Source organism: Chionomys nivalis, chromosome 2 (assembly GCF_950005125.1).
Source record: "Chionomys nivalis chromosome 2, mChiNiv1.1, whole genome shotgun sequence".
Classification (NCBI taxonomy): domain Eukaryota; kingdom Metazoa; phylum Chordata; class Mammalia; order Rodentia; family Cricetidae; genus Chionomys; species Chionomys nivalis.
Genome location: NC_080087.1, coordinates 14,756,070 through 14,783,649, shown reverse-complemented (window position 1 = coordinate 14,783,649; position 27,580 = coordinate 14,756,070). Strand labels below are relative to the sequence as shown.

The 27,580-nt window shown below is 47.2% G+C and overlaps 1 protein-coding gene across 8 annotated transcripts in view; it reads left to right on the top strand.

Moving 5' to 3' along the window:
* Positions 1 to 27,580, top strand: part of Tiam2 (TIAM Rac1 associated GEF 2) — a 237,636-nt gene that overhangs the window by 201,943 nt on the left and 8,113 nt on the right. For 6 of the 8 annotated variants that reach the window (XM_057758971.1, XM_057758964.1, XM_057758936.1 and 3 more), the window contains 5 exons: positions 20,043 to 20,222; positions 22,980 to 23,048; positions 23,950 to 24,075; positions 24,935 to 25,043; positions 26,561 to 26,740. In XM_057758971.1, the coding sequence (XP_057614954.1) occupies positions 20,100 to 20,222; positions 22,980 to 23,048; positions 23,950 to 24,075; positions 24,935 to 25,043; positions 26,561 to 26,740 (607 nt within the window). In that variant the 5' untranslated portion in view covers positions 20,043 to 20,099. Of the gene's footprint in view, positions 1 to 4,123; positions 4,319 to 19,762; positions 19,893 to 20,042; positions 20,223 to 22,979; positions 23,049 to 23,949; positions 24,076 to 24,934; positions 25,044 to 26,560; positions 26,741 to 27,580 lie in introns of those variants that run through there. The other 2 variants (XM_057758990.1, XM_057758980.1) reach the window with 2 other exon arrangements.

Sequence of the window (27,580 nt, the reverse complement as noted above, 5' to 3'; positions counted from 1 at the left end):
TCCATGTTATCGGGATGTGTGGCTGGCTAGCAATGGAGTCCCCAGAAAGGCAGAGGTTCTAGAAGATGACCTGACAGACAAAGCAGCCCTGAGGTATCAGGTAGCAACTTGAGAAAGCAGATACCCCATGTCCTTTTTGGCTCTTGATGGTTATCACGGGGGGGCGGGGGTCAATAGCACCTGGCTCAGTGGGGTTGGGAGGCCTCATAGTGATCCTTCATTCCCTTCCTTCCCTGCCCTTCCATCTTCGGTTCTGTGGTCCCTTTGTGACATCTCCTCAGGGGTCCCTCTGTCCTTTGCCCACCTGCATCCCCATGTCTCTGCTCTCTTACTCATCTCTGCACTTTCCCTTTACATTCTGTTTTTTTTTTTGTTTTGTTTTGTTTTTCTGGAAGAAAAAAAAAAGTTGCTACTCAAAGTCGGCTTCAGAATCACAAATCAAAAAGGAAGGACAGAAAAACCTGAAGCCACAAAGAGGCTGCGCTGTAGGTCGGCAGAGTGAATCACCCCAGAGAGCAGGCTGGGGGCAGGACTTGTCAGGTGGAGCATTGGCTCTGAAATTAACTCACTGTCAGGCACCCAAGTGTTGAAGGGATAATTACATGCCCTCTCCTCATGGCTGGGGTGATGACTAACAGGAAAGTGACTTGGAGACGCCCCAGAGATGAAGCCACCCAAGGATTTGACCCTGACTGGGCAGAGATGCTTGCCCAAGAGGGCACCCGTCACCTGGCCATGTCTGTTTACAGAGATGCCCCCCAAACAGGGCACCTATCACGTGGCCACATCAGTTTGCAGCTTCTTGCACTTTCTCTCCCTTGGCTCCAAGCAGAAGCCGTGATTGTGCTCTCATCCTGTGTGAGATGAGACTCTTATGAGGGATCTGCTTATCCTCGCCAGGGGGATGAAGTAGCTGGTCACCATAGGTGGCAGAATGGGGTCTGCAGTCTGCACTCCTTGTCCCCAGCTTTCCATGTTGTCACACCTGCAGAAAGTCAAGATGGGGCTGAGTGGTGATCTTCCTGGGCAATTCCTCTTTATCCTCCATACTTCCAGCCCTCCAGTTCTGCATCTGGGTTTCCTTTCTAAGCCCCCCTGCCCGGTGGTAAACAGTTATGGAAGCCTCCCATAATTTCACTCTGTGGCAGAGAAGAAAGTACAGAATTTGAATTTCTCATGTCAAACCCTTCCCCTCAGTCTGAACCCTCCTTGAAGTTTCTAGAACATTCTTAGGGGGAATGGACCCATGGTGGATTCAGTAGGAGTTTTGGGTAGATTTCGTCCCACGTCCTGGACTGATTGACAATGGCTTTGTCCTTGGCTAAAGTCACCAGACTTCTGCATTGGTCTGAGTATAAGCCCTGAGGTGACACATCTCCCTGCTTATTCCTCTACCCAAATTTCTGATCAAGAGCAATCCTTTGCCTAATATTAGACAAGCTGCTTAGAAGAAGATCAAACTCTAGAAGGATCTGATTGGCATCAGCACTGGTTATCTGTGGTCTGTCACCACGTCTACTGATTGATGTTAAAACCTCTCAGATGTGTGGAGGTTTTTAAGGTCTTGATGAGTGAAGGTCAGGAAGGTTAAGTACTTTATTTAGGTAACTATGTAGAGTGGGTCTTTGAGAATGGGATGAAAGCTTTAGAACCCCCTAGAAACCTCTAGAAAATTGTTCATACACCTATATAAAACTGCACAGAATTCTGGGGTGTGTGGCGGGGATCAGCAATGCGATGCCCTTGTGCAAGGTTTCCCCTTAATGACGTCTGTGATCCCTGAGTTTATAGCCCCAACTTAGCCTGTTTGGACTGTTAGTCTTGGTGCTGACATTGCATTATTGACATTTCAGAATTAATATCAAGTACTGATGATATGAAAAGTGTCATGGTTGTTTGATCATGTGGTCTTGTCTGTGTACGTGTGTATGTACATGTTCATGTATATGTGTAAGATTGTGTGAAAGTGCATGTTCACTTGTGTGTGGAGGCCAGAAGTCAACCTTGGATGTCTTCCTCTGTGTCAATGTGCCTGACTTTTTTGAGACGGGGTCTCTCACTGACTGTGGGACACACCTGTTTGTCTCTACTGGTTGACCAGCAAACGCCGGGGATCCTCCCGGCATTGAATTTTCAGTGCTTCTATTACGTGTGCATCTTACAACACCTGGCTTTAAAACTGGGCATGGAGGAGCTGAGTTCAAGTCCCCCTATGCTATGGCAGCAAGCATCTCGCCCACTGAGCCTTCTCTTCTGCCTTCTAGTGGCATTTGGAACTTGGTTTTTATCTTTTCATCTGCCAGCCCAGGTGAAACTAGCTACTAGTGCTTTTCTTCTAGTCTTTCATGTTCTAAAAGACACGGAGAGGGTTAATTGACAACACTCCCCACCCCATGGCAAACAATTATTAGGTTTCTACCAGAATATATTAATTACTTCAATGGTTGCATGGCATTGGCACATTTCTGAATACCACTGGCTTCACTGTATGATGATGTTGGGATGTCGCAAAAACTTTTATTTTCTGTAATTACTGGGGGAAAAATGAATCTGGGAAGAGTCTGATTTCAGATACTGAGCCTCAGCTAAACTGTTGTAGGCCTGGTTGCTGAGACAAACGGCCGTCTGGTGGGTTAGGAGGGGGTGGTTATCCTCTCAGCACAGGGGTGCTTAAGTAGTGGTGCTCCCCCAGGTTGCCATGAGCCGAGCCTCATGCTGAGCTCCCCGCCTCCCCCTCCACTCCCCCCCTCCAGCAGATCAGTCTGTGACTGTGTCTTGTTCCTTTTCTTCTAAAATAATAGCACAGTTACGGTCTAATTTGGGCTTGCTACTGTTTGGGTGCCTTGAATGTTATCTAATCTTTCATATTTACCAAGAGTGGGGAGGATGTGGCGTAAAAGCCGCTCCACAAAGGCCTGCCCAGACCTTAGCCATTGGACAGGCATGCAGATGCCTTGTTTCAACATTGTGGTTTGCGTGCAGATCGTCAAGTGGGAACTCCATTGTGCAGACTGAATGAAGGTGCGTTCACACCTCAACGCAGCTTTTCTGCCTTTTGTTCCTCAGAGCACATTGTCACCTTTTCATAATGTCTGGGTCCCACAACGCGCCGCTTATACTTTTAAAAAACTTCTGCACGATTGTTCTGAGTCATTTTGTCACTTCCTCTAGCATTCAGCTCTAAGTAGACTCAGCTGTCACCATCAGGAGCTCTCAGGGCTTGAGGCGGGAGAGGTTGAGGAGAAACCCGACCTAGGAGCCCTGCGCAGGGGCACACCGTGTGGCTCTTGCCTTTGGTGGCCTTCTTGGGTGCCTTCTAACTGCTGAGGGCAAAGAGTGGCTATCTGAGTTTTGAAAAATCAGCTTCCCTGCTTTTCTTGATGTAGCACAAAGACCAGAGACCACAGGTATGTTATCAATGTTGGAGGAAAAGAGAGGTCTTAACAGTATCCTCAGGGGCTGGGACTATGTCTCAGTGGGTAAAATGCTAGCACAAGGACCTGAGTTCAGGTCCCCAGTACCCATGTAAAAAGTTGAGCATGGTGATGTGTTCACCTAATAATCCCAGTGCTGGGAAAACAGCCACTGGCAGACCCGTGAAGCTTGTTAGTCAGCCAGGCAGCCATCCTCACCAAACTGGTGAGCTCCAAATTCAGTGGGAGGACCCTATCAGAAAAAAAGGAAAGTGGAGAGTGATTAAGAAAGACATCCCATGTTGACCTCTGATCTCCACACACATGTAATTTTGTGCGTCCACATGCACTCACATGCACACGCATACACAGAAACATGAAGGCACTCTCTGCAAGGGTACCTTCAAATTTCTCTTCCCCTTTTAATCCGTCTGTTTCTTGCCCCCTCTGCCTTCCCCCTCCTATTGTTTGTTCAGCTGCAGTGCACCCCTCCTCCTCTGACTCACTGCCCCTGCCCTGTCAATCTCCGATTCTCTGCTGCTACCTAAGTTCCCTAGCGTCGTCAGAAGCCACCTGGCAGTGAGCAATCACTGACATTTGCCTGAGAGGTTCTGGCCCGGTGGGTGCCCAGACTGGAGATTTCAGGAGGAGCTCCTAAAGAGCCATGGATGTACCACAGGGCTAGAGAGGTGGCCTGCCACCTGCTTACAGCCGGCTCGGAAGGGTGCAAGCCAGCGCCTTCCAGGTCTGTTCTGTCACAGAGTCAAGGACTGAGAGGAATCTGGCCACCACCTTGGCTTGGCAGTCCCCACTGCCCACTTGTTTGAGGTCTGGGGACTCCAACATGGTTCTTTTAGCAGTGATTTACCAAGACAGAAACACTGGTTACTCAGCCATAGCACAAGGTGAGCTTTGAAGATCTGTCTCAGTCTGAGTTGTCAGCAAGTGTTTAGTCTCCATGTTGTCTTTGCCGCTTGGTTTCTTGTGAGCACTTGTCTGTTTGTCCGTGCTTGTCTTTTCTGCCCCCAGACCCTGTCACCATGCTTTTCTCAACCCAAAGAAATGGCTCTTGAAATGACAGATGTATTTGTTGAAAATAGGGTAAGAATTTAAAGTTCGCATCTCCATTTTGCTTCTGTGGTCAGCGTCGGGATACGGCGGATGATTTGGGTGACGTCTCAGCTAGGTACGTGGCAGGTGATTATCAGGAGTGCAGAATAAATGAACTGATGTGACTATTGTATTTCTTAAATACAGCAAAAATTAAGTGTTCCTAAAATGACAAAATGCCATCAGGTTGTATGTGTCTCGCTGGAGACAAACAGCCTGAACATATAATAGCCAAGCTAAATGAGCAGCAGACAATTTGATGCTTTACCTGCTTGAGGGCTTTTCTTCTCATAGCCTGTTTTGAGACCAAATTCCAAGCTTTATGTACTGTTAGTATAAGGCAGGGCCTCTGGAAGTGTGTGTGCGTGTGCGTGTGTGTGTGTGTGGTGGCTTCAGTGAAACTCTGGTCCTGGGTCCTGTCTCTCTGGCTCTGTTCCACTCTTCTTGAGTGGCTGGGCTACATGCTGGATCCACGAAACTTAGAGAAAAAACACACAGTGAAAGTGTGCACAGTCGCTGAAGGTGGTCTAACAGGAGCCCTTGGGAGGGGAAATAGATGGTTTTCTGGCACTGTGGTAGGAGTTCTCATCAGTCTTGGTCACGCCCTCCACATGCTAACTGTATGGGATGGCTTTCCTTAAAGGGGAAGCACAAGTTACAGAGGGCAACATTCAAATGACCTTGACATTAAGAGTTCACTGTTGGTCTGCAGCAGGTCCAGGCAACAAAGGGGCCCCCTTATACCATCAAACCAGAGCCTGTGCTGGCTGGCTTTCTTATGAAGAACATTTAGGCCAAGTTTGGTAACTATGCGTCCTGTGCGTCTATGGATTTTGGCTGTTCCAGGCCCAAGGCTGTCCCTAGAAGTACATTTTAGCGTGCTTATGGACAGTGGATGTATGAGATGGATTGAAGTGGCAAGAGCTGTTTATTCTCCTGCTGCGACTGATTGGAAAGTGCGTTAGACAGAGGGGTCTTAATTTGCTGTGGGAAATAGACAGACAGATGGGCCAGGAGGGCCAGAGCCTTCTTACTGTCTTCAGTGGGCTTTGGAAAAATCACTTTGTCCCCCTGCCCTAAGTACTAATTAAACAGTGGCTTATACCCCATATCCTTACAGCTGAGAGGTGAAACTAAACTGAGCTGATGTGTATAAATGGCATATATTGAAAGGGGCCTTAAGCAAGATGTCTGCTTTTTCTCTATGTGTATGCTATGAAGTTTTTTTGAGGCAGTCTTAGGTATCCCAGACTGTCCTTGAACTTACTGTGTGACTGAGAGTGACTCTCCTGCCTCCACCTCCCGAGTGCATCACAGGTGAGTGCTAGCATTGCAGGTGTGCCCTACCGGGCTGGATGTATGTTAGACTGAGGACCAAACCTAAGTAAGAGTTGGTGCCTGTTGCATTAGCCCTTGCTGACTGAGCTATTCCCAGCCATGCTAGGAGAATAAATGCACCATCTCACTGAAGGCCAGTTTTCTCCACAGCTCTATCAGATTCTCACTGAGGCCCTTTTAGCAGGCAGAGGTTGACACACTGGCCATTAGCTATCAGGCCAGTATGTTTCAGGTTCGGCTGTCAGATGCTACAGGGGATTTCCCGTGAGACCACTCTGCCCAGCAATGATGGTACAGTAAGGGGTGAGCTTGTGCTTAAACAGCAGGGGTAAAGTTAGGGTCTGTGTGACCAACGACAGAACATGTTGCTAGAAATCTGGGTACGACTATTTGGTAATTTAACTTAACCTCCAAACTATTAAGTTACATAAACAACTTTTTGGTTTCCTTCACTTTAGTAAGTGTCTGAAAGAATCTATTTCATCCATATAGAATGAGATTTTCAGTAGTCGTTAGAGAATTTGAAATGTCTGGTCGGAAAGCTTGTAGGTCCTGGACTGGTAACTACTCATTCAAGTGTCTTCATCTGAGAAGTAATAAGGTCGACAGCTTGAAGTCTCTATCAACATTACAATATAGTGAGTAATATTGCCTTTGTGAAAATAGCCAGTTAAAATATATTTGGGGGCACAGAAATATACTTGGGAAGAAACAAAACCTTTTGCTTTTTGCTAGTCTTGTCAGACAGCTTCTTTCTGGACCCCAGCACACAGGAGCTAAGTGTCCCTGCTGCAGAGTGAGCGTTGGAGACTGTGGCGGAGGCTCTCCTAACAGCAAGTCCACGATTTCTGTCGGTAATTGCTGTTCTGTATGTTTCCCTGACTTCTGTCTGTCTATACTCTGAGGAAGTGGCATTATGCCCCACCTATGCTCTCACCTGAGGGAATCACATTTACAGGAAGACAAAATAACCTAAAGATCCGTTGGAATTCAGAATAGCCCAAAGAAATTATCTGAAGATCCCATCAGCAAAGGGACACACTCCGTCTTCATAAAGGACCTCCCCACACAGTGCTTCTGCTCTATTGCCCTCTGCACACCTTGTAGGTAGGGAAGGCAGCACCGTTCACAGCTAGGGCTGTGCACAGCCCTGTGTGGTGTCCACAGGGGTCTGCTGTGCCACTTGCTGCATGTATTCCTAGGATAAAATGACCACGTGGTACCATGTGCTAGTTATGCTAGTTAATACTAGTTAATAAAATGACTTGTCGAATGGTTCCAGTCTAAGCGAAGGACAGGTAAGATTGGATTCATCTATGTTGCCATGGTAGCATATACCCACTCCCACTGACAAAAGGAGTGTGTGTGGATGTGGAACCCCAAGGTTCATGCTCTACGTGAAAGTCAGTTGCATCAGCTAGAAGGAGCCAACTTAGGCTCTCTGTAACAATCGAGAACAGTAGTTTTCAGCCTTCCTAATTCTGTGACCCTTTACTATAATACAGTTCCTCATGTTGGTGGTGACCCCAACCATAAAACCATCTTCATAACTGTCCTTTTGCTACTGTTATTAATTGCAACGTAAATATCTGCTATGCAGGATATCTGATATTTGACCCCTGTGAAGGGTCAGTTGACTACCAGAGGGGTCACGCCCACAGGCTGAGAAACCATTAATCTAGAAGCTGATTTTAGATGTCCCAGTATTTGGAATTAGGTGTGTTTCAGTTGCTGTTTTTTGAACCCCAGAGAGCATTCTCAATACCGAGGAACGGACATGCAGGGCAGGACCTTCCACAAGCATTGATTTTTCTAGGACAGCTGGAACCCACTGAGGTTACAACTCCAACAAAGCAGTTTCTTGAGGGGGAAGCAGAGACAGGGAGACTGGACTCAGCATGGGCAGTCTGCCTGAGGTCGCTGGGCATAGCTGTTAGAGCATGGTTGGTCAGAACCTGTTAAATCCAGTGTAATGCCCTAACAATGACATTCTTAGTCCTCTGTTTCTACATGTTATCTGCCTAGAATATTGGTGGCTAAAAAAGATTTGTCAAAACTCTGGACTGTGAAGGAATTGAAGAGGAGCGTTGTGGTAGTTTGAATAAAAATGGTCTCCCTAGGCTCATAGGGAATGGCATTATTGGAGGTGTGGCCTTATCACAGTAGGTGTGGCCTTACTGGAGGAAGTGTATCACTATAGAGTGGACTTTGAGGATTCAGTATCTCAAGCCAGGCTCATTGGCTCACTGTCTCTTCCTGCTGCCTGCTGCTCCAGGGGTAGAACCCCCAGGTCTTTCTCCAGCACCATGTCTGCCTGCATGCTGCTGCGTTTCCCTCCACAATGAAAATGGATTAAACTTCTGAACCTGTAAATCACCCCAATTAAATGTTTTCTTCTATAAGAGTTGCCATGGCTATGGTCTCTTCACAGCAACAAAACCCTAAGACAGGCATGGTGGCTCATATCTATCATGCCTCAGGGGACTGAGGCAGGAGGATTGCCTTGAGTTGGGGGTGGGGGGATTGGTTACAGTTGGTGTGTGTCAATGGTACATTTTCTCTTCAAATAAATGATGATGATGATTTTTTCATGCTTTTGTATCTAACTATTACTAGGGGAAGTAATGTACACTTTCGGATTATAATGAAAGACCTTTCCCCACAAAGGCTGCTCAGTGAGACACTGGCAGAGCCTTACCTCTGGGCTATATAGAGTGCTGGGCTTCGGGGAAGCCGCAGGCAACATGGAAGCCCATAAGGCGAAGGTGTTGACTGACAACACTAGCCACCAAAGCAGGTTCTTAGAAACACATTTAAGTTCGTTTGTGAGATTATCAGGACGAAAGCAGGGTATTGAGAAAACTGAAGGAGGAAAATGAAAAGGGAACCATGGCCTTGGGTAAAAAGATGCTGTCCCCCCCACACCCCTTGATGGGAAAGAGAGTTAGCGGGTAGACCTGAAACACCAGTCATCTCAAAGATGCGTTGCCCAGCAAATGGCAAACACTGGTTTAGGGCCTTCTTTAATTAAGGGAACCTATAAAGAATGAAAGTTAAATGGTGTAAGATAACCACTGAGGCGCTTGCTTACACATAGATGGAAAGGCGCAGATTCCAAGATATAGGTAAAGAAGAGCAACCATGTCACCATCTAGAAGTAGTGCAGCAGACAGACTCAAAACCCTTAAGAGAATTCAACGCTGTTTGCCTGAGCCCTGGAGCTGAGCCAGGAAAACACTGGGTGTCAGTGTTTTGTTTTATTTTGGATATAGTTGAAAGGATTTTATATAAAAGGTTTTGTAGTTGCTGTGTTTGACTCGTGACCCGTGGGCCCCATGCAGCCAAGGTTAGTTATGAATGTGATCCAACACAGATTTGTAAATGTGCTGAAAATGAGGAGCTTTTTTTGGTGATTTAAAGAGCAAACAAAAACCTGTCAATTGCATGAGCATTGTAGATTACAAGATTGCATATCCCAGTGTCGAAATGGTTGGACACATCTGATTTGTAGTTTTGACAAGTTAAGATGTCACGTGTCATCTCTAGTAAGGGGCTTTAAAGATGTGTAATTATTGTAAGGGGTATGGTGGTGTACATTTATAATTCCAACATTGGGTGGCTGAGACAGGATGATTGACAGTCGGAGGCCAGCCCAGGCTAGCTAATGGTTCCTTATCTCAAAGCAAAAGAAGCTGGAAGTCCAGTTACTGAAAAAAAAATCAAGATAAAGTTTTATCAATTTTTGAGTTTTAATTCAAACAATTAAAATTTTTTCAGGTTCATTTTTTTTATATTTATTTATTTATTATGTATACAATATTCTGTCTGCATGTATGTCTGCAGGCCAGAAGAGGGCACCAGACTTCATTACAGATGGTTGTGAGCCACCATGTGGTTGCCGGGAATTGAACTCAGGACCTTTGGAAGAGCAGGCAATGCTCTTAACCACTGAGCCATCTCTCCAGCCCTTTCAGGTTCATTTTGATTTTGTGCATAGGTACCTGCTGCATGTGTCTGTACACCATGTGCATGTATGTAGTCCCAGACAGGGGCATTGGCTCCCCGGAACTGGAGTTACAGATGGTTGTGAGCTGCCCCATGGGTGCTGGGACTTGAACCCACATCTTTTGGACAAGGAGTCAGCACTCTTAATCTCTGAGCCCTCTCTCCAGAACCCAGATATATCCATGTTTGCCTCTACAGGTGAGGTGAAACTTTCTCTGTAAAAGGCCAGAGAATGTCTGGGACCATCAGGACCACGTAGGCTTTTCTGTTATGAAAGCAGCTACTGGCAACACTGAGCAGAGATAAATGCGCAAAGCTGAATTCTAATAAAACTTTATTTATTGCAACAGCCAGCAGCCTGGATTTGATCCACAGGTCATGATTTGCTGAACTTTCTCCAGAGGTCTTCTTTCAATTACTTGTTTTAGTGTGGGATCATGGGAATCTCTTGGCTCCTGGGAGTCAAGGCAAATTTTGGCTCTTTTGGATGAATAGTTTTAATTACATATATGAGAAGCCATCTTTTTCTTTTTACCTGACCTCTGGAGTAGGGAAACACAGTACCAAGCCAGGAGACCCTGATAGACTGGGCCATGTATGCAGCTTCTGTAGGAGGAACATTCAGACGTAGTGTTTCGTGGGGAGGAGGGCTTGGTTGTGTTGAAAAGCTGCTTTACCCCTTGAAAGGTCCTTGGCAGAGAAACCTCATCTCCTCCATTCCCGAATCCGGCCCAGACCGCTGTTAAATAAGGAAACCAAGCAGAAGGCAGGCAGCGGGGACACAAGCAGCCCTGGCGCGCCCGCTACCAGGAGTTCCTGGGACAGGAACAGGGTGATTGCCTGGGGCTGTGGAATGGGAAGCCATGTGCAAACAGCCGAGGTGCCTCTTCCCTTGAGATTCACTGCCCATTCCCCTTGACCCCTGGGCATGCTGCCTGAGACTGAGGTTGGCACACTGTTGCTACCTCAGCTCCCTCGACCTTCCCAGAATCTGTCCACAAGGTGCCCCGGTTGCCTTGTTTGACTAATGGTGGTTCATTTCCTCCCTCCCTCCCTCTGGGCAAACTTCACCTTGTCCTGTTCTGGTACCTGGTGGAACTGCAGCGTCCTGCCTGGCTCTCTGTGTGTCTCCTCCCTGTTTTCCTCATGACCCTTGCCACACCTGTTTGAGAAGCTGTGGGTCGCTATATCGTAGTCATCACTCTGTGTGCCCAGAGGACGAGCTTCATAAAAAAGTTATTGATGAGATTGAACTGTTTTGGCTTGTCCTTGGGACAACCAGAGAAAATATGTCCTTTCATTCATTTGAAGATAAATGAAGTTGAGACATTAAGAGCCCTGTACAGGACTTCAGAGATGGCTCTGCCCACTGGAAATGCACTTGCTGTGGAAGCCTGAGAACCTGAGTTCAAATCCCCAACACTTAGGTAAAGCAAGATGTGATACTGCATGCCTGTAATCCCAGGGTTCCTACCATAAGATAGGAAGCAGAAAGTCCTAGAAGCTCACAAATACAGCAGGAAGAGAACAAAACACAATTCAAGAGACTGTCTCAAATAAGATGGAAGGTGAGGACCAGTGCTCACGGTTGGCCTCTGACCTGGCATGCATGTTATTTATGCATGTGTGCACACATTTGGAGTGTGTACAACACACATGGATTATAAGAAAAAGACGGTTCTCTGGGCAGTAACTTTTGCTGAGCCCCAGGCTATCCTGGGCTCTTGTACTTTGTGGGCTATCTGTACACATTTTCCTTTCATTGAATCCTCCGAGCCCCCTTTAGTATGTCATCTTTGCAGATATAGAACTGAGTTGGCAGAGGTTAGTTAAGGTCACACGGATGGTAACTGCCATGTCAGGGTTTTAACTCCATAGTCTCTCTCTCCCCGTGTGTGTGTGTGTGTGTATGTGTATCACCTGCCTTGAAAGAGGTATTTGAGGACACATGGCCCAGAGTGGGCTACTTTGGATTCTGGCTGCAAACTGGAGCAAAGGGAAGTGGCCAGGAGGACCAGTGCTCATGAGGCACTCGGGCCTTCAGCCTGCCGTCCTGGACATGTGCCCCATAGGTGGCAGACATCAGATGACTGGTACTACATCAGGCCTGCAACACCCAGGTCCTGGGGGTTTCTCTGCTTATAACTGCTGTTCCATGGGCTTCCTTTCCTTGTCAAACCTCATGTTCTCCATACTTAGTGCCCACAGTCCTGGCAAAGAGAGGCCCTTGTCTCTCTTTCCTGTCCCATCCACCTGTCTTAGGCCCAGGCCCATCCCCACACTGGCCCTCAGTTCCTACAGAGGCCATGTCTCCTCATCACATTAGGCTCAATGACATGACCTTTATTTATCCTGAGCCACGATTTTCGTGTTCATGTCTCCGGCCTCTTCTGCCCAGAAGAGCTTCCTCTGTTGTTTCCAGAGGGTTCCACAGTCTTTGGGTCCACAAGTTGCTCTGGGATGCCTGGCTCTGAGTTGTCTTTCCGGCCACACGTTGGCATGGTGCAGGGAGGGTGAGTCAGTCTCGCTCTTCAGACATCTTGTGGAGACTTTTTTGTGTCTTGAATCATTTTTGTAAAATAACAGGAAATGATTCCATTTAGAAAAAAATTAAAAATTCAACTACTATAAAAATGAGGAAATTCAGATAAGCCAAAAGATTAAAATTAAAATAACTTGAGATGCAGTGTTAACCACTGTATATTATATAGATGCAGACATATACACATGCACACACATATTATTCCATTTTATAAAAATCTACTCATACATATTAATACATAGAAAATATGCATAAAATTACTTTAAAAACCATAGACCTCTTTTCTCTTCCTAATAAACCCCGCCCTCTTTTGGTCACTAAAGGTCAGTGTCTTCTAGTGTCTGCTGTGTCTCTTATTGCATTTGTGCGCTGTAATTTACTTGATTATTAATTTCATAATTTATTGTCTCATTTTGCTTAGAACTCTGGTCAGGGCGTCAGGGGGGACCTAGGAGGTATTTGGGGGTATTCCATCTGTCCTTTTATCTCTTTGTTAAAGACAAAAATCTCATTCTCTGTAGTTTCTTTTTTTTTAATTTTCTTTTTAGGTAGGGTCTCATGTAGCCCTGACTGACACTTTCCAGAAGAAGGACTTTGAACTTTTGATTCTCCTGCCACCCCTCTGGAGTGCTGGGATGACAGGCATGGGCCAGCATTTCTGGCTTATTGGGTACTGGGGACTGAACCCAGGGATTCCTGCATGCTCTGTAAGGCACTCTACCAGCTGAGGCACATGTAACTGGGGCTTGCCTGGGGTCCCATCGCTACCACTATAATACAGATGGTTGACAGATATCACTGATCAGCTCCACCGCATTCTGCTGAGCCACTGCCATGTTTCCTGTAGGCCTGCTAGCTGCCTCCAAGGGCCTCGCAGCGTTGGCACTTAGGCCTCTGACACAGCCGCCGTGGGGAAGTTTGGGAGGTGGTCTTCCTGCCTCAGACCCATGATCTGTTTCTGCCCATCAACATTTCTGGGGGCAGTCCCCCGACACCCGACAGCCTGTGGTTCCAGATCCCTTCTGTCAGTCATGCTGGTAATATTAGCTCTTTCTGTAAGGCGGTGACATATTTATGAAGCGTAGAGTGACTTGAGGAAAAGTCATTTGTACTTTTAATCGTCTTTTTCCCCCGAAAGCGAACTTTTCTGACGTGACTAATTTGCTAGAAGTGACAGCTGACACCACGGTTGCCCTGAGAGTGCTCAGGAACACAGCCTCCTCATGGCTTCTAGACAGTGAACAGAGGAACTCTTTTTCTTTTTAAAGAGAACATGGGGCATACTAACCATACCCTGTTTGCTCACCCTGCCCGAGCTGGGGCACCCTTAAGGTTTTTCATCTCCAACAGGCGTGACATTATTCTAGTATTTTAAAGGCAGAAGCATCATCCACTCACTTCTTCTGCCTGGAATCTTGGAGCATTAGCTCTGTGGGCATCATGCCGACTTGCCTCGGGTTCAGATCAGTGGCCTAGGATAGAGCTGGTAAGTGTGGGAGAGAAAGAGGGGATGAGAAGACAGTCAGAGGAGTGTAAGTGAACACACACTGCGATACTGCTCTCGGAGTTGGGCGGGTAACCTGTGCTGCTACAAATCAGGTTTGACCAGCAGTCCTTAATAAGCCAATTGGAAGAGCCAAATTGATAGTGGAAAGCGGAGGAAGGGATTTATTCAATGTGGCCATTTGGGGAAGACAGACAGAGAGATTGAGGGAGGCCCTCGCATCTGTTTTCCAGGTCCTGAGTGAGATCAGAGTTTAATAGAGGGCAAGGAAGATCAAAAACACTGATGACAACTTATGCTGGAAAGGTTGTGGGGTAAAGGGAACACTTCTGCATTGCTGGTGGGAATGCTAGCTGGTACAGCCCCTTTGGATGTCAGTGTGGCGATTTTTCAGAAAATTAGGAAACAACTTTTCTCAAGACCCAGTAATACCACTTTTAGGTATATATCCAAAGGATGCTCAATTGTGCCACAAAGGACATGTGCTCAACTATGTTCCTAGCAGCTTTGTTTGTCCTAGCCAGAACCTGGAAACAACCTAAGTGCCCTTTGACTGAAGAATGGATAAAGAAAATGTGGTACATTTACACAATGGAGTACTACACAGCAGAAAAAAATAACGACAGCTTGAATTTTGCAGGAAAATGGATGGAGCTAAAAAATATTATTTTGAGTGAGGTAACCCAGACACAGAAAGACAATTTATCACATGTACTCACTCATAGGTGGTTTTTAAACATAAAGCAAAAAAAAAAGCCAGCCTATAAACTACAATCCCAGAGAACTTAGACAATGATGTGGACACTAAGAGAGACTTACATAGATCTAATCTACATGGGAAGTAGAAAAAGGCAATATCTCCTGAGTAAATTGGGAGCATGGGGACCTTGGGGGAGGGTTGAAGGGGGAAGGGGAGAGGCAGGGAAGGGAGCAGAGAAAAATGTAGAGCTCAATAAAAATCAATAAAAAAATAGTTGGCTAGGGATGTCCATATCTAAGCAGTTCCTGCCAAGTGAGGCCCCGCCCACCACTGACCCACGCTTATCCGGGCTTCAGTCTCATCCTGTAAGGTGATCTGGCAAGTTTTTAGAGCTATGAAGTCTCTTTTAGGGAGACAAGGTCTCCCTCTGTCTTGCACCCCTTTCCTTCTCCCATCATGAAATTCCTGGGGAAATCCTTGTTTCTTCGGGGTTCATTATTTCAATAGTTTAATAGTGAGATTGACAGTCCTGCCTGTCCTCTCTGCATGTCTTAATCTCTCCATTTCTGCCAGGCTGTTTACAATATGCCCAGTCACCCCAAACATCCGAATAGCATCAGGGGGCAGTGTATTGGTTGCCTCTGCAGCTGATGCCCACCACCAAGCTTTTCTTGTAGGCTGGGAACTCAAAAGCAGCACACACTGACCTTTCGGTTTCTGCGTTTTTATGACATACTCCTTTGTTATGCAGCACCTTCTAAACTCCTTTCACAGGCAGAAAATGTTTGTGAGCCAAGCCTTTCAGACAAGAGTAGGTTGCCATACCTAGAGCCGTGGATGGGGCGCTGTTGCACACTGGGCCATCATGAGACTCAGTCAGGCTGCTGTGTTGGGCTTCTGAGCAGTGCAGTAGCTCATAATATGAGGTGCTTTAACCCCTACCAGTTCCTTGGTCCCGACGTCCTCAAGGAAACTACAAAATCCAGGCAAGGGATGATCTCCAAATAGGAACATTGCAGTTACCAGAGCTGTTGTGTGGTCTGGAGATTTTGCAAATCAAGTCCCAGGGTGGTATTTTCTGATGGAAAGTGCCTTGTGGTTCAGGTTAGGAGGGCTACAGGGTCGTCAGAGCTTGGTCTGATCAAGACTCTGTCCTACTTTCCTCCCAAGAGCAACTGAGGTTAGGGGCTTGCTCATTGTAGGCAGTGCTGGTGCCTTCGCCCCAAATGTTTTTCTGGGCTCCTTGAAAATAGACACATTGCCTCTTGTATGGGGAGGCAGAAGGTACCTTATCCACACATGGAAACAAAACCCAGCAGAACTTTGCCTAGGCATCTGTCTGAATTCAGAGTTCCACAGTGAGTCAGGCCGTGTCTATAGAAAAGGTAAAATTGTTTTCAAGTAGGGAATCAGACTTGGTGGCTCTAAATACCTGATAATTTTAGATTGATTTGTCAGGAGACAAGATCTCACTACATAGCAGGCTAGACTTGGTGTTGTAATCCTCTTGCCCAAGACTTTGCAGCGTTAGATTTCTAGGTGTACACTACCGTACCAAGCAAGAACTTTTAAAAACATTTTGAGTGTGGGGAGAGAGTGTCCATGCTTGGCTTTTCCAGACAGTTTTAAGGGAAACTTCTCATTTATTCTTTTAAGAATGAAGAGAGTGTTTTTTGTCCTCTTGAAAACCGAGAGGGCTTCCATGAGCCTGATTGCTACACGCTGAAAACCAGAAGAGTCGGCTTCCGCTTCAGCAGGCCGGTTCCTTGTGTTCTGTACACACCTCAGTACTCTCGGGAACCTGAGTCTTCACACATTCCCACCTGCACCCTGTAACCATGTCTTTTGCTTTTTTTTTTTTTTTTTTTTTTTTTTGTTTTTTGGTTTTTCGAGACAGGGTTTCTCTGTGGCTTTGGAGCCTGTCCTGGAACTAGCTCTTGTAGACCAGGCTGGTCTCGAACTCACAGAGATCCGCCTGCCTCTGCCTCCCAAGTGCTGGGATTAAAGGCGTGCGCCACCACCGCCCGGCTGTCTTTTGCTTTTCAAGCAGCCTTCCTGGATGGCCTGACAGACAGTTGTCCTCCAGATGGACCCCAGAGTGCCCACATTTGTCAGGATGCTTGCTGCCTTCAGCACTCTGAGTGGTGGTGACCACATCCTCCTAACACCCGGGCAGGAGAGTCAAACCCTGTGGTAGGCAGAGGTGGCAGGAAGACAGGTCCTCTCTCCTGTGCTGCACTGGATATATTATGAATGGCCAGTGCAGGGAAGAGCTTGCTGCCCTCGACAGGGTATCAGCGGGTCATTCTAAAGCCGAGATGCTGGCATGTTCTGTGGGAGTAGGACCTCACACGTGTGGTGTGGTGCCGGCGCTCAATAAATGCAAGTTCCCTCTTGTCCTGGACCCACATGGAGAAGGGCGTGGTCACCTGACAGATAGGCACTGCTGCTATTTGTTCATCAGGAAGGATGCAGAAAACTTAGGAATGTCACCGCTCCTAAGTGGCTTAACCAGAGGCTGTGGGAAAGTACAGAGAAAGTGACCTGTATCCAGGTCAGTGCATCCTTAAAAACACTTAAAAACCCCTATGACCCCATCTCCTCATGATTCAGGTAATCCTCGAAGCCACCTTTAGGCAATGGCTTAAACTGTTAACTGTGCAAAAGGCATCTTTGCAGCCCTTGAACACTTAATTGCAGTATCTTGACAAGTAAATTTGCCATTGAAACAACCCGGCTAACATTCACTTTTTGGAAGTCAATCCTATGAGAAGTGTTTTTTAAATGAATTCTGATTTTTCCAAAATGGCAAGATACTTTATTTTTGCAATCTTGTTATTTTAACACCGCAGCGTTAGGTGTGAGTTCTGACATCCCAGCAAGGCAAAACTGTAATCTCACCAGATGCCGTATAACTTATGGTGCATTTTGTCAGATCTTATTTTGTGTGGTGTATGCAAGCTTAATATAGATTCCGCAGCTCTGGAGACTATTGGTTCTCAGGACTGCAGAACTGCATTGTCTGAGTCTGTCGTGCAAATCCCAGAATAAAATTTCAAGTAAGGAGTTTTCAAGTCTGTTATTCTCATGGGCTTTTTAGTAGTTAGTAGAAGGCTAGGTCTAGAACCAGGGCCACAGTCTGGGTGATTTTTCTGGATGTAAGCCAGTTCTATGCCTCTTATATGTTGCTATCCTGGGGGAAAAGGTGATAAGTTGGAGTCAGTGCCACACCTGGGAAACCTGGGCAGGTGTAGTTGGCCTGAAGGCCACATCTTGGCATCACTTGGGGAAACTTTTAATATAATATCCACAGCGTTGGGCATGATGGTGCATCCTTGTAATCTAACATTTGGGAGGGCAAGGTAGGAAATACAAAGTTGCTGGGGGCTATATAGGGTGACCCAGTCTTAAAAACAGTCACACTGCTGGGCATAGTGGCATAGACTTGTGATCTCAGCACTTGGGAGGAAGTCTGGCCTATTGAGCAAGTTCCTGGCCAACCAGGCCTACATAGTTAGACCTTGTCTCATAAAATGAAACCAGACAACAAACGGACAAACAAAAACTCCACCTGTGATGGGATCCCAGGGCTTCTGGTTCAGAAAGGAATCGTGCTGGAAAGCTTCCAGAGAAAAATGAGCGTGAGGCTAGGGTCCCCTGGCAAGGGGGAAATGCAGGAGTCTGGATGTCTCAGTTCTAGTCCTTCATGTTCCTCACAGGCTGGAAGGGAAAGGCTGCCGCCTCTGGTTGCCCTCTCCCGTGTGCTTAGGCTGTTAGGATGTGATGGGGCTAGAGCTTCTAAAACAGATCACAAAGTCTGACCATTGTAAACATGATATGAGACATTCAAAAAAGAAAGCTGGATTCTGAAGCCTTCAGATCTGTAATATTGTGTGTGTGTTGGGGGGCAGTGTCTGATACAGCTCAGACAGGCCTCAAACTCACTTTGTAGTGGAATATGACTTTTAGCTTCTGACCCTCCTGCCTGTGCCTCCTGAGTGCTGGGACTATAGACGTGCGCTTCCATGTCCACGCTGGCTTTCCTGGTGCTTGGGATCAAACCCAGGAAATGTGTCCAACCTAGGAGAGCACTCCTTCAGCTGAGCCATGTCCCAGGCCCTCCACATCTGTTTCCTTAGTGAATTTTATACACATCTTCTGATAGGCATTGCCAGAAATATTCGTGTTCGAATTTAAAAATAAAAACAAGTAGAAAATACATATGTTCAAGGAAAATTGTTTTTCTGTTTGAACTGTTTTGTAGTAAACTCTCTTGAAGTCAGTGTGTCCAGTCACAGACACAATCTCTCCTTCATCTCGTGCCTTTATTGTAGGCCAGGATTAATGTAAAAATGAGAGCAGAGGCTCCCCGTCACCTGCTCCTAGAATTAGGTTCTGTACATTACTGTGCCCAGGTTCCTACCGCAATACTAGAGCATTCTGGGTTCTTCCTTGGCTCATGCACCTCTCGGGACCACATTGACAATTCACCTCGTAGCTGGTTTTCCACAATTTCCTGGTCCAGGGTGGCCTTTCCATCCACCATGTCCGCATTTTCCAGTTGTTTTACCCATACTCTTACTGGTTTCCAGACCGCCCAGTCTGCACCTTGATGTCTCTAACCTTGGAAGTCTTCTCTAGTTGGGCAGGAGATACCCTCCACTTCTCTGAAGATGGAACAGGATTATAGTCAGGACTCACTGAACTAGAGAACAAGGCCAGGCAGGGGATGCTTGTTGAGGTTTTGTCTCGATCCTGATTTTCCATCGAACGAAGACACTATGTTGGGAAGCAGAGGAGGTGGAACAGAAAGGGATGGTGGGCCAGAAGAGCTAATTTTTCTGAGGCGTGTAATTCGTGTCTCACCTTCTACTCCATTCTAGTGTGAGCGTTTTCATCTGTAACCGCTACTTGGCTCGGGCTAAATGGTTAGATTTGAGGGCAGAACTTCAGGCAGACTGGGGCTAAGCCATCCTAAAATTGCCATGGTACCTCACCATGTCTGAGTCTCCCAGAACACTGGGAGTTGGAGAGCTTGTCAGACCAACTGTTGAGGACAGGATGGATTTAACGAGTCTGCCTCCTGTATGTTCTGTTCAGAAAGCTCTATGTCTGGGTGTTAAGAGCAACCTCAACTTTAGCAGAGAGTCAGCCTCATTCCTGACTTTAGTGCTAACGCATTCACGGCTCTTGTGACGGCGGGGAGCATTGCATACCAACGGAAACATTAGAGATGCCATCTTTCTTTCAGGACTTGGGTTATAGTGAGAGCAGCCTGAGGTGAATGAAGCCATGTGCCCCAGACCCGCCTCTTTGTGAGGCTCCTTGATAGTATACTGGGTGCAGGTGGGAACACTTAGTGTTCCTGGTGAGGCGGACACCCAGTGCTGGCAAGCCGTGTCCTAAGCCTGACTTTCTTGTTGTTTCCAGAGCGCTGAACAGATCACCGAGCTCTGCAGGGGCTTCCCCAGCACGCGCACCAACACCATGGAAGCACCGGCGGAGAGCCAGGACCCACCTTCCCGGCCCCTGGCTCGCCACCTCTCGGATGCAGACCGCCTCCGCAAAGTCATCCAGGAGCTCGTAGACACGGAGAAATCTTACGTGAAGGTAATGGTATGGGCTGGGCATTCCCACCTTTTTGAATGATGGTGAGGTCACACCTCAGATCACCTCTGTCGGAGACATCTGCCACTCAGGAGGTAGACACATGCTCCTTGAGGTGGATTGCCGCAGGGAAGGGAAGGCAGGTCGAGAGGGAAAAGAACTGAGAAGACTCAAAAAAAAAAAAAAATTCTTGGCTCGTGTCTGTTGCCAAGGTAGCTTTCACTATGGAAACAGATGTTGTAGTTCATTATTTGCAATCTGTGGGAATGAAGTCTACACTGCTTTAGCAAGAAGAGTAGTGATCACTTTGGGTTATGAGGAGCTGGGGAGCAATCTGTGCCCCAGGGGCCCTGAAGCTCGGTCCTCAGAGTTCAGAGTCCTCCTATCCACGGAGATCCCCATGCAGGATGGAAGCACAGGTGTTTCGGCCATCACACGGGATGTCCTTACACCATGAGAAGGATGTAGCTACCACAGACTTGGGTACCCACACTGAATCCACTTCTCTGTCTGCTCAGCTAGCCTCTACTCAGTGCTCTGGGAAACATTTATTAACACAGGAGATTGGAAAGACTAGTATTCTTTGCTTTAAGTGTTTTCTCATGCTTTGGGTCTATCTTAAACTTGCTGCATTTGTGAGTTCTGGAAGGGTACGACATAGGACAGTGGCTGGGAGTCCAGGCCCAGGCTGACTTGTGCTTCATGGCCCTCAGAAGGTCCTCTCCACCTTCCCTGTTGGTCCCTGTGCTTGTCACCAGTTTTCTAGAAATTCCTAGTCTGTGAAACCCAGGAGTTACACATTGGCACACATATGTGACTATTACCCTTTATTCTATGAAGCAATTTCTGGGACGCTAAGACTGTCTTATTTGGTACAGTACTTGCCTAGCATGCACAAAACCGCTGGATTTGATACCAGAACAGGATATGACCGTGCATGCCTATAACCTCAACACTCTGGAAGTAGAAAAAGATCAGGAAGTAAGTGTGTCCTCCGCTACATGGAATTTAAGGCCAGGGTGGCTTACATAAGGCTGAAAAACGACGATGACAGAGCTGAGCGTCCCCTTTAAGTACTGTGTCTCCAGGACCCTCCCCAAAGTCTTATTCACAGCTAGCTCCAGTGCCGCTTGCACTGCGGGTGGATGGACAAAGGCTAGAGGTTTGAGTTTTACGTTCCATTATGTCTTGTCCTGTACCCAGCGGAAGAGAGCTAGAGTGTCTGCCAGGGAGCCCACAGGCTCCTACATAACCCAGCATGTCCGTAGGACCTCTGGGAGCTGTGACTGCTTCTGAGGCTCAAGAGCCCTCGGGGACATGACACGTGGCCTCCCAGACCCTGCTGGGTCCAGGGCGGAGTTGGAAATGGAACTCATTCTCCTTTGTCACACAGTTTCCCACCTTCCTTTTGGAATGCCCTGGACCAGCATGGCCATTTCCAATGCTTCTTATTAGCAACCAGGTAGGCAAGGAAGGACCAACTCTCCCTTCCCTGCAAGAACCCTGCCATTTGTTTTCATAGGGCTCCAGGCATGGAGGCTCTTTGTCACCCCCAGCTCAGCGTGACCCACTCTTGCTGTGCAGTAAGTCCTTGGAGCAAGTGGCATTAGCCTGACAGGGGTGACTGTCCGACAAATAACCAGCCCTAGTGTGAACTTAGCATTCACGGTGTTCCCTACTAGTCCTCCATCTCTTTCCCGTGGCCGACCCTTAACACAGTTTTCTTGCTTGAACCTAACTCCAAACCTCTGCATGTACCTCAAGATTTTCCACATCCGTGTGTCCCCCAAGATTCGATCCAGTAACTCACAGATTACTTCCCTTCCACATTCGTGTGTCCCTGAGATTCGCTCCAGTAACTCACCACTGCCCGCCCCTTCTCACATCCCAGGTTGCTGTGGAACAAGGAGGAGTGGGGAGCCAAGGAGGCTTTTCATTGTGGAGTGGCAGGCGGCTGAGCTGAGTTCTGGGCTTGCTCTTACAACTGGCACTAGGCAGGCACTGCGCGGCACTCTGGGCTTCACAGGGCTCTCCGGTTTCTAAGATTCTCCCTTGCAAAGGCAGGGAACAGTAGTCAACTATCGCTAGATACACGACTCTCAATTCTTCCGAACAAATGAAACTCTAAAGTCAAGTCTTTTCTGTAATTAAATTATGGATTGCTTCTGGCTTCAAGTTCTTAAATAGAAACTTTAGTGGGATTATGTAAGTACTTACACTGCTGTGTTCTCCAGGAGACTAACCCAGTAGTGACTCAAGTGTGGCTTTGATTGTAAACATCCCCACTGCTCAATGGTGGGGCTCTTGTACTTGAACATACGAGTTGGAAATTCTCCTGGGAAGCTGGAGAAATGCCTAAGTCTTGTCCCTCACAGTTCTACCCAGACTGATACCCTGTTCCCTGGCATAGAAGAGAAAGCCAGGACACTGGTATCCAGCCACAACGGCAGCTCTTTCTCTTTGGAGAAATGGCGCCTCCTGTGGCAGGAAAGACAGAGCCTGTTCTGTTGAAAAGAAGTTAGCCTCAGAGCGGGGCTGGCACTTCACAGTGACCATGTGAAATCCAGTAGGTGGCAGTGTGGTAGCATCAACCTTTGTATTAGGTGAGCAATGATAACCACTTTGAAGGTCAAGAATTTCAACAAGACAACTATGTCACTGGTCCTAATGGGAGTCTCTGGAGCTGCTGCCTGGGCTACTGGAATCAACTGGTTATTTCAGAGATTTATGTGCTAAAGAGACTCTTCTCTTGGCTTTCAGGATCTGAGCTGCCTCTTTGAATTATACTTGGAGCCACTCCAGAGTGAGACCTTTCTTACTCAAGATGAGGTAAATTGTGAATACTTTTCTTCTCCTCTAACATGCCAGTCCTGTCTTTGAGCCTTTTAGCAGAGGACCTAGACGGGGTGTGCTCTTCTTTTAACATTACAGAGTGATGCTCTTATACAGAGTTCATGCCCAAGAACCCCAGTTAAAAAACAAAACAGCAGCAGCAATAACAACAAAAACTTGCTTTTCTTTCTTTCTTTTTTTGAGACAGGGTTTCCACTGTGTATCCTGGCTGGTCTGGAACTCACTATGTATACCAGGCTGGCCTTGAATTCACAGAGCTCTGCTGGCCTCTCTGTCCCTAATGCTACGATTAACGTTGCATGACACAATGCCCGATGTGAAGAAGTTATGCTTTGATTAAGTTGGTGATTTGTGCGGGCTGTATCCATAGCTGCCTGTGGCTTCGTGTGGCCCATGGATGCGGGCTGGGCACAACTGTTAGAATAGGGCTACAGAGCCCCAGTGAACACTGAAGGGCCATCAAGTGTGTATGACCTCCATTAAAGCCACTGATGTGGCTCTGTCGTGGAAGGCACAGTGGCACACTAATGAAGGTGGTCTTGTTTTTCTGTTGTTCTTTTTTATTTGGCAAGAGGTACATCCAAAAGCTACTTTCCAGTATATGAATTGTTAATATTAAATCACAAGAGTTAGCTCCTTTCCAATGATTGCCATTTCTCCCAATTTGAATTCAAATCCAGTTGAAAAGTTACTTTGGGACTGTGGGATTGCAGGGAGCCGGAGCTGTGTCACTCTCTAGGTATAGAGTATACCCCGTGAATGTGCTCTGTAAGGATCTGCTATGCCTGCTTCTCGGGCACGCGTCTATGGTGGAGGTGAGGGGGTCTTGCTTGGCCTGGCTACACCTTTTCCTGCCTCACCCCCGCCCTTCCTGCAGATGGAGTCACTGTTCGGAAGCTTGCCGGAGATGCTGGAGTTTCAGAAGGTGTTCCTGGAGACGCTGGAGGATGGAGTCTCCGCTTCCTCGGACTTCAGCGTCCTGGAGACCCCCTCCCAGTTTCGAGTAAGTCTTTTTGGATTTGCATTTAAAGCAAACATAAGTGGGTAGGGTGTAAAGTTCTCCCCTAAATCGATGAATTTAGTGTCATCCCTTGCCCTGCATTCTCAGTGGGTCAGGGAAGACGGCTTTGTGGTTTTCTTCCATACTGCTTTCAGCGGTCAGCAGTCTGGATCACTCACTATCAAAAAAGATACTGCAGCAACTTTTAAGAAAAGATTTACTATGATTATATATAGTGTTCTGCCTACATGTAGGCCTGTATGCATGAAGAGGGCACCAGACTCATTACAGATGTTTGTGAGCCACTATGTGGTTGCTGGGAATTGAACTCAGGACCTCTGGAAGAGCAGCCAGCACTGTTAACCTCTGAGCCATCTCTCCAGCCCCTGTAGCAACTTCTTTTTAAACAAGAGCAGCTTCTCTGCCCTGGATTCCTTTCTTATGTGGTCCTGAGAAACTGGGTTGGAAAATGTGGGTTTCAGATGGCCATCGGAGAAGTTTGTGCCTTGTGAAGGAATAAGGACCATAGCCAATAGGACGTTCGTCCAGGAGTGAGAAGGTGGGGAAAAGTAGAAAGGGGTTTTAGAAGCATGCAGTAGGCACAGTTCATCCCAAGTAATGGAGTAGGCAACTCTGAAAGTTCTCACACCACCTTAGACCACTGTAGTCCCATTCATCACATGCAGTTAATCTGCTACCAGGAAGCGCCTCTGCCAGAACCTTCCCCATCCATCTATAGGTGAGTCAGGGCAGACTGGTCTCCACCTACAGACCGAACAGAGCAGCAATGACAGCAAATTACCCGCTGAAGCCAGAGTACATGGGAGATGTGTTTGATTTGAGCTTTTCTCGTCCCTTCCAGAAGTTGCTCTTTTCCCTTGGAGGCTCCTTCCTCTATTATGCCGACCACTTTAAGCTGTATAGTGGATTCTGTGCCAACCACATCAAAGTGCAGAAGGTTCTAGAGCGAGGTGAGTTGTTTAGAGCCTTTATAAACTGTTAATAAGGGGTAGGTCTGCATCCAGCAAGGAGAGGGCTAAATGTGATTTTGATGGGCTGTCCTCTCGACCTTGAAAATGAGAAAAAGTTAGAGACACTTCAGGTTCTTCACAGTTATGTAGCAGTGGGCAGGTGGGCTTTGCTGTTCCTGTCTGTCAAACCATTACAGCCACAAGCCTCGGGTGACCAGAGAGAATACATGTTCTGTTTAACTCTGGTGTTAACTTTCTTAGGCATGTGGAGCTACTACACTGTAAAGACCCATCATCTAACTCCAAGGAAGGGCATAGCTAAGTTGTTTCCTGGTGGAACTGGGAAAAACTGTCTCCCAGAGGCCAGAGGTCCTCTCTACTCTCATGACTCACGGAAGGCGGTGGGGAGGAGAGGCTTCTCTTACAATCTTGGGTGTAAGATCTCCACCAATGCAGTTCAAACCCATTTGATTTAAATAGGGAAGTTTGCAGTATCCCAGAAATTCCGAGTTTAAAAAATGCATCTCAGAATGCTTCAAATGATGGTGAGCTAGCCAAACAGCCAAAAGCATCTTCTCTGGTCACTGTCAACAAAGGACCATGCGCATTTGCTTTCTCATTCACAAACACCTTTATAAGGGATAGTCTAACGAGGTGTACAGCTATGGTGGTTTCCCTGGTGGAACTGGGAGCAACTTCGCCTCGCAGAGGCCGCCCACTCTCTACTGTCACGGAATGGAAGGTGGGAGGCCATAGATAAAAAAAACACCGAGTCCAACTTGTCCTTTGCTGTAAAACGAGAGGTCACCTGCATGATCTTGTGATCAATGACATCCTAAGTGCTGTGGATTTTACCCTTGAGATAGAACCTAAATAAGGACATTTCTTCAAACTGGTTGGTCCCTACATGGCTGGTCTGTCACCAGCACCCCGTGGAACCCAGTGTGATGGCTGGGGTGCCCACTGTTCATCATCTGCACCTGTGTTTCTGCATGCATCCTTTCTAACAGTGATGGACAGAGGCTGCTCTTGCTGCTAAGGGGTCCCCAGGCCCCACCGGGTGGAAAGAACTGCAACTCTGGGGTTAAGTAGTCTAGTCTGCCTGGGGCTGCGCAGTGATGGCAGGACGGCTTCATGAGGCGAGTGTCGAGAGGAAGGACAGCCAGCGCTAGGGCAGGAGAGGAAATGCCTTTCTGTATGGATCGTTGTCGTGAACTGTTGAAGCTCATCTTTGGGCCGCCCAGAACAATCTGTGATGGGCATGCACAGCTGTACTGTGACTCCATGTCCCTTTCTGGAGTGGGGACTGGAAAGCTTCCTGCACCCGCAGGCCTTGTGAGAGAGATGACAGAGTCCTGCTGATACCTGGGTACTTCAGCTGTGGACGCACTTGGGTTTTTATTACCAAACAGCGTTAGGACCGAGGAAATAATGCAAAACTACGCTGGAAGGTAGCATTATACAATTCAGTTTATTCCACTGCGCTCTCCTAAGGGTCTTTTATCCATTGCTTGCAGCTAAAACCGATAAAGCCTTCAAGGCTTTCCTGGATGCCCGAAATCCCACCAAGCAGCACTCCTCCACGCTGGAGTCTTACCTCATCAAGCCTGTTCAGAGAGTGCTCAAGTACCCCCTGCTCCTCAAGGAGCTTGTGTCGCTGACGGACCACGAGAGTGAGGAACACTATCACCTCACAGGTAAGGCTGGAAGGAGGCTGCCTGTGGGCTGAGACTGCTAGCCTGGTGCCCATAGCTTTGCCCTGTGAACCCACAGCTCTGTGACTGCTCGCCTTAGTTACAGGTCTCGTATATGGGAACAGCTTAATACAGCCATCGTTCAGGGTGTGCTCAGTGAGTCTGGGGATCTTTAGTTAGAGGCAGGATCTCATTGTGTAGCTCTGGCTGGCCCGAAACACACAGAAGTATGCCTCCTGAGGGTTGGGACTGAAGGTGTGCAGCACCACTCCTGGCTTACAGGCAATCTCAATGAGATTGTCCCTACTGAATTGATCAAGAGGAATGATTTAAGCCTTTCAAATAATGGAATTTATTTAGGTCTAGTGAGTTGATGTAAAGACCACAGGTCACTTGGATGGTGACTGTGCCTCTCCTGTAATTTCCATGGTCTTGACTGTGCCACAGCTCATGCTTGCTGGATGGGGTGCCACCTTGTGGAGATCTCTGAGCTCTACAGCTTCTGAGGACAAAGTATAGAAGTACTGAGGTTTTGCCAAAATCCTTTTTCCCTTATATGCCCTTGCCCAGGTTATAAACAAATAACATGTATAAACGCAAACGGCTGAATGCTCAGTTGGGCATTGGTAATTTACAGACATCTCTAAGTCTTTTTCCCTTGAACCTGGGAGCCAAATTCTGACCTATGTGTCTGAGTGAGGCTTGTGCTGGCACGGAGCTCTATTCCTGTCCTCTACTGTTGGAAGTGAACAATGGTGCTGGACTCCTAATCTGTCAGTTCTAGAGGAGACACTGAATTCAAGAGCAGCTCCCCCAAGGCTGGACCGTGTTGCATTGAATTCT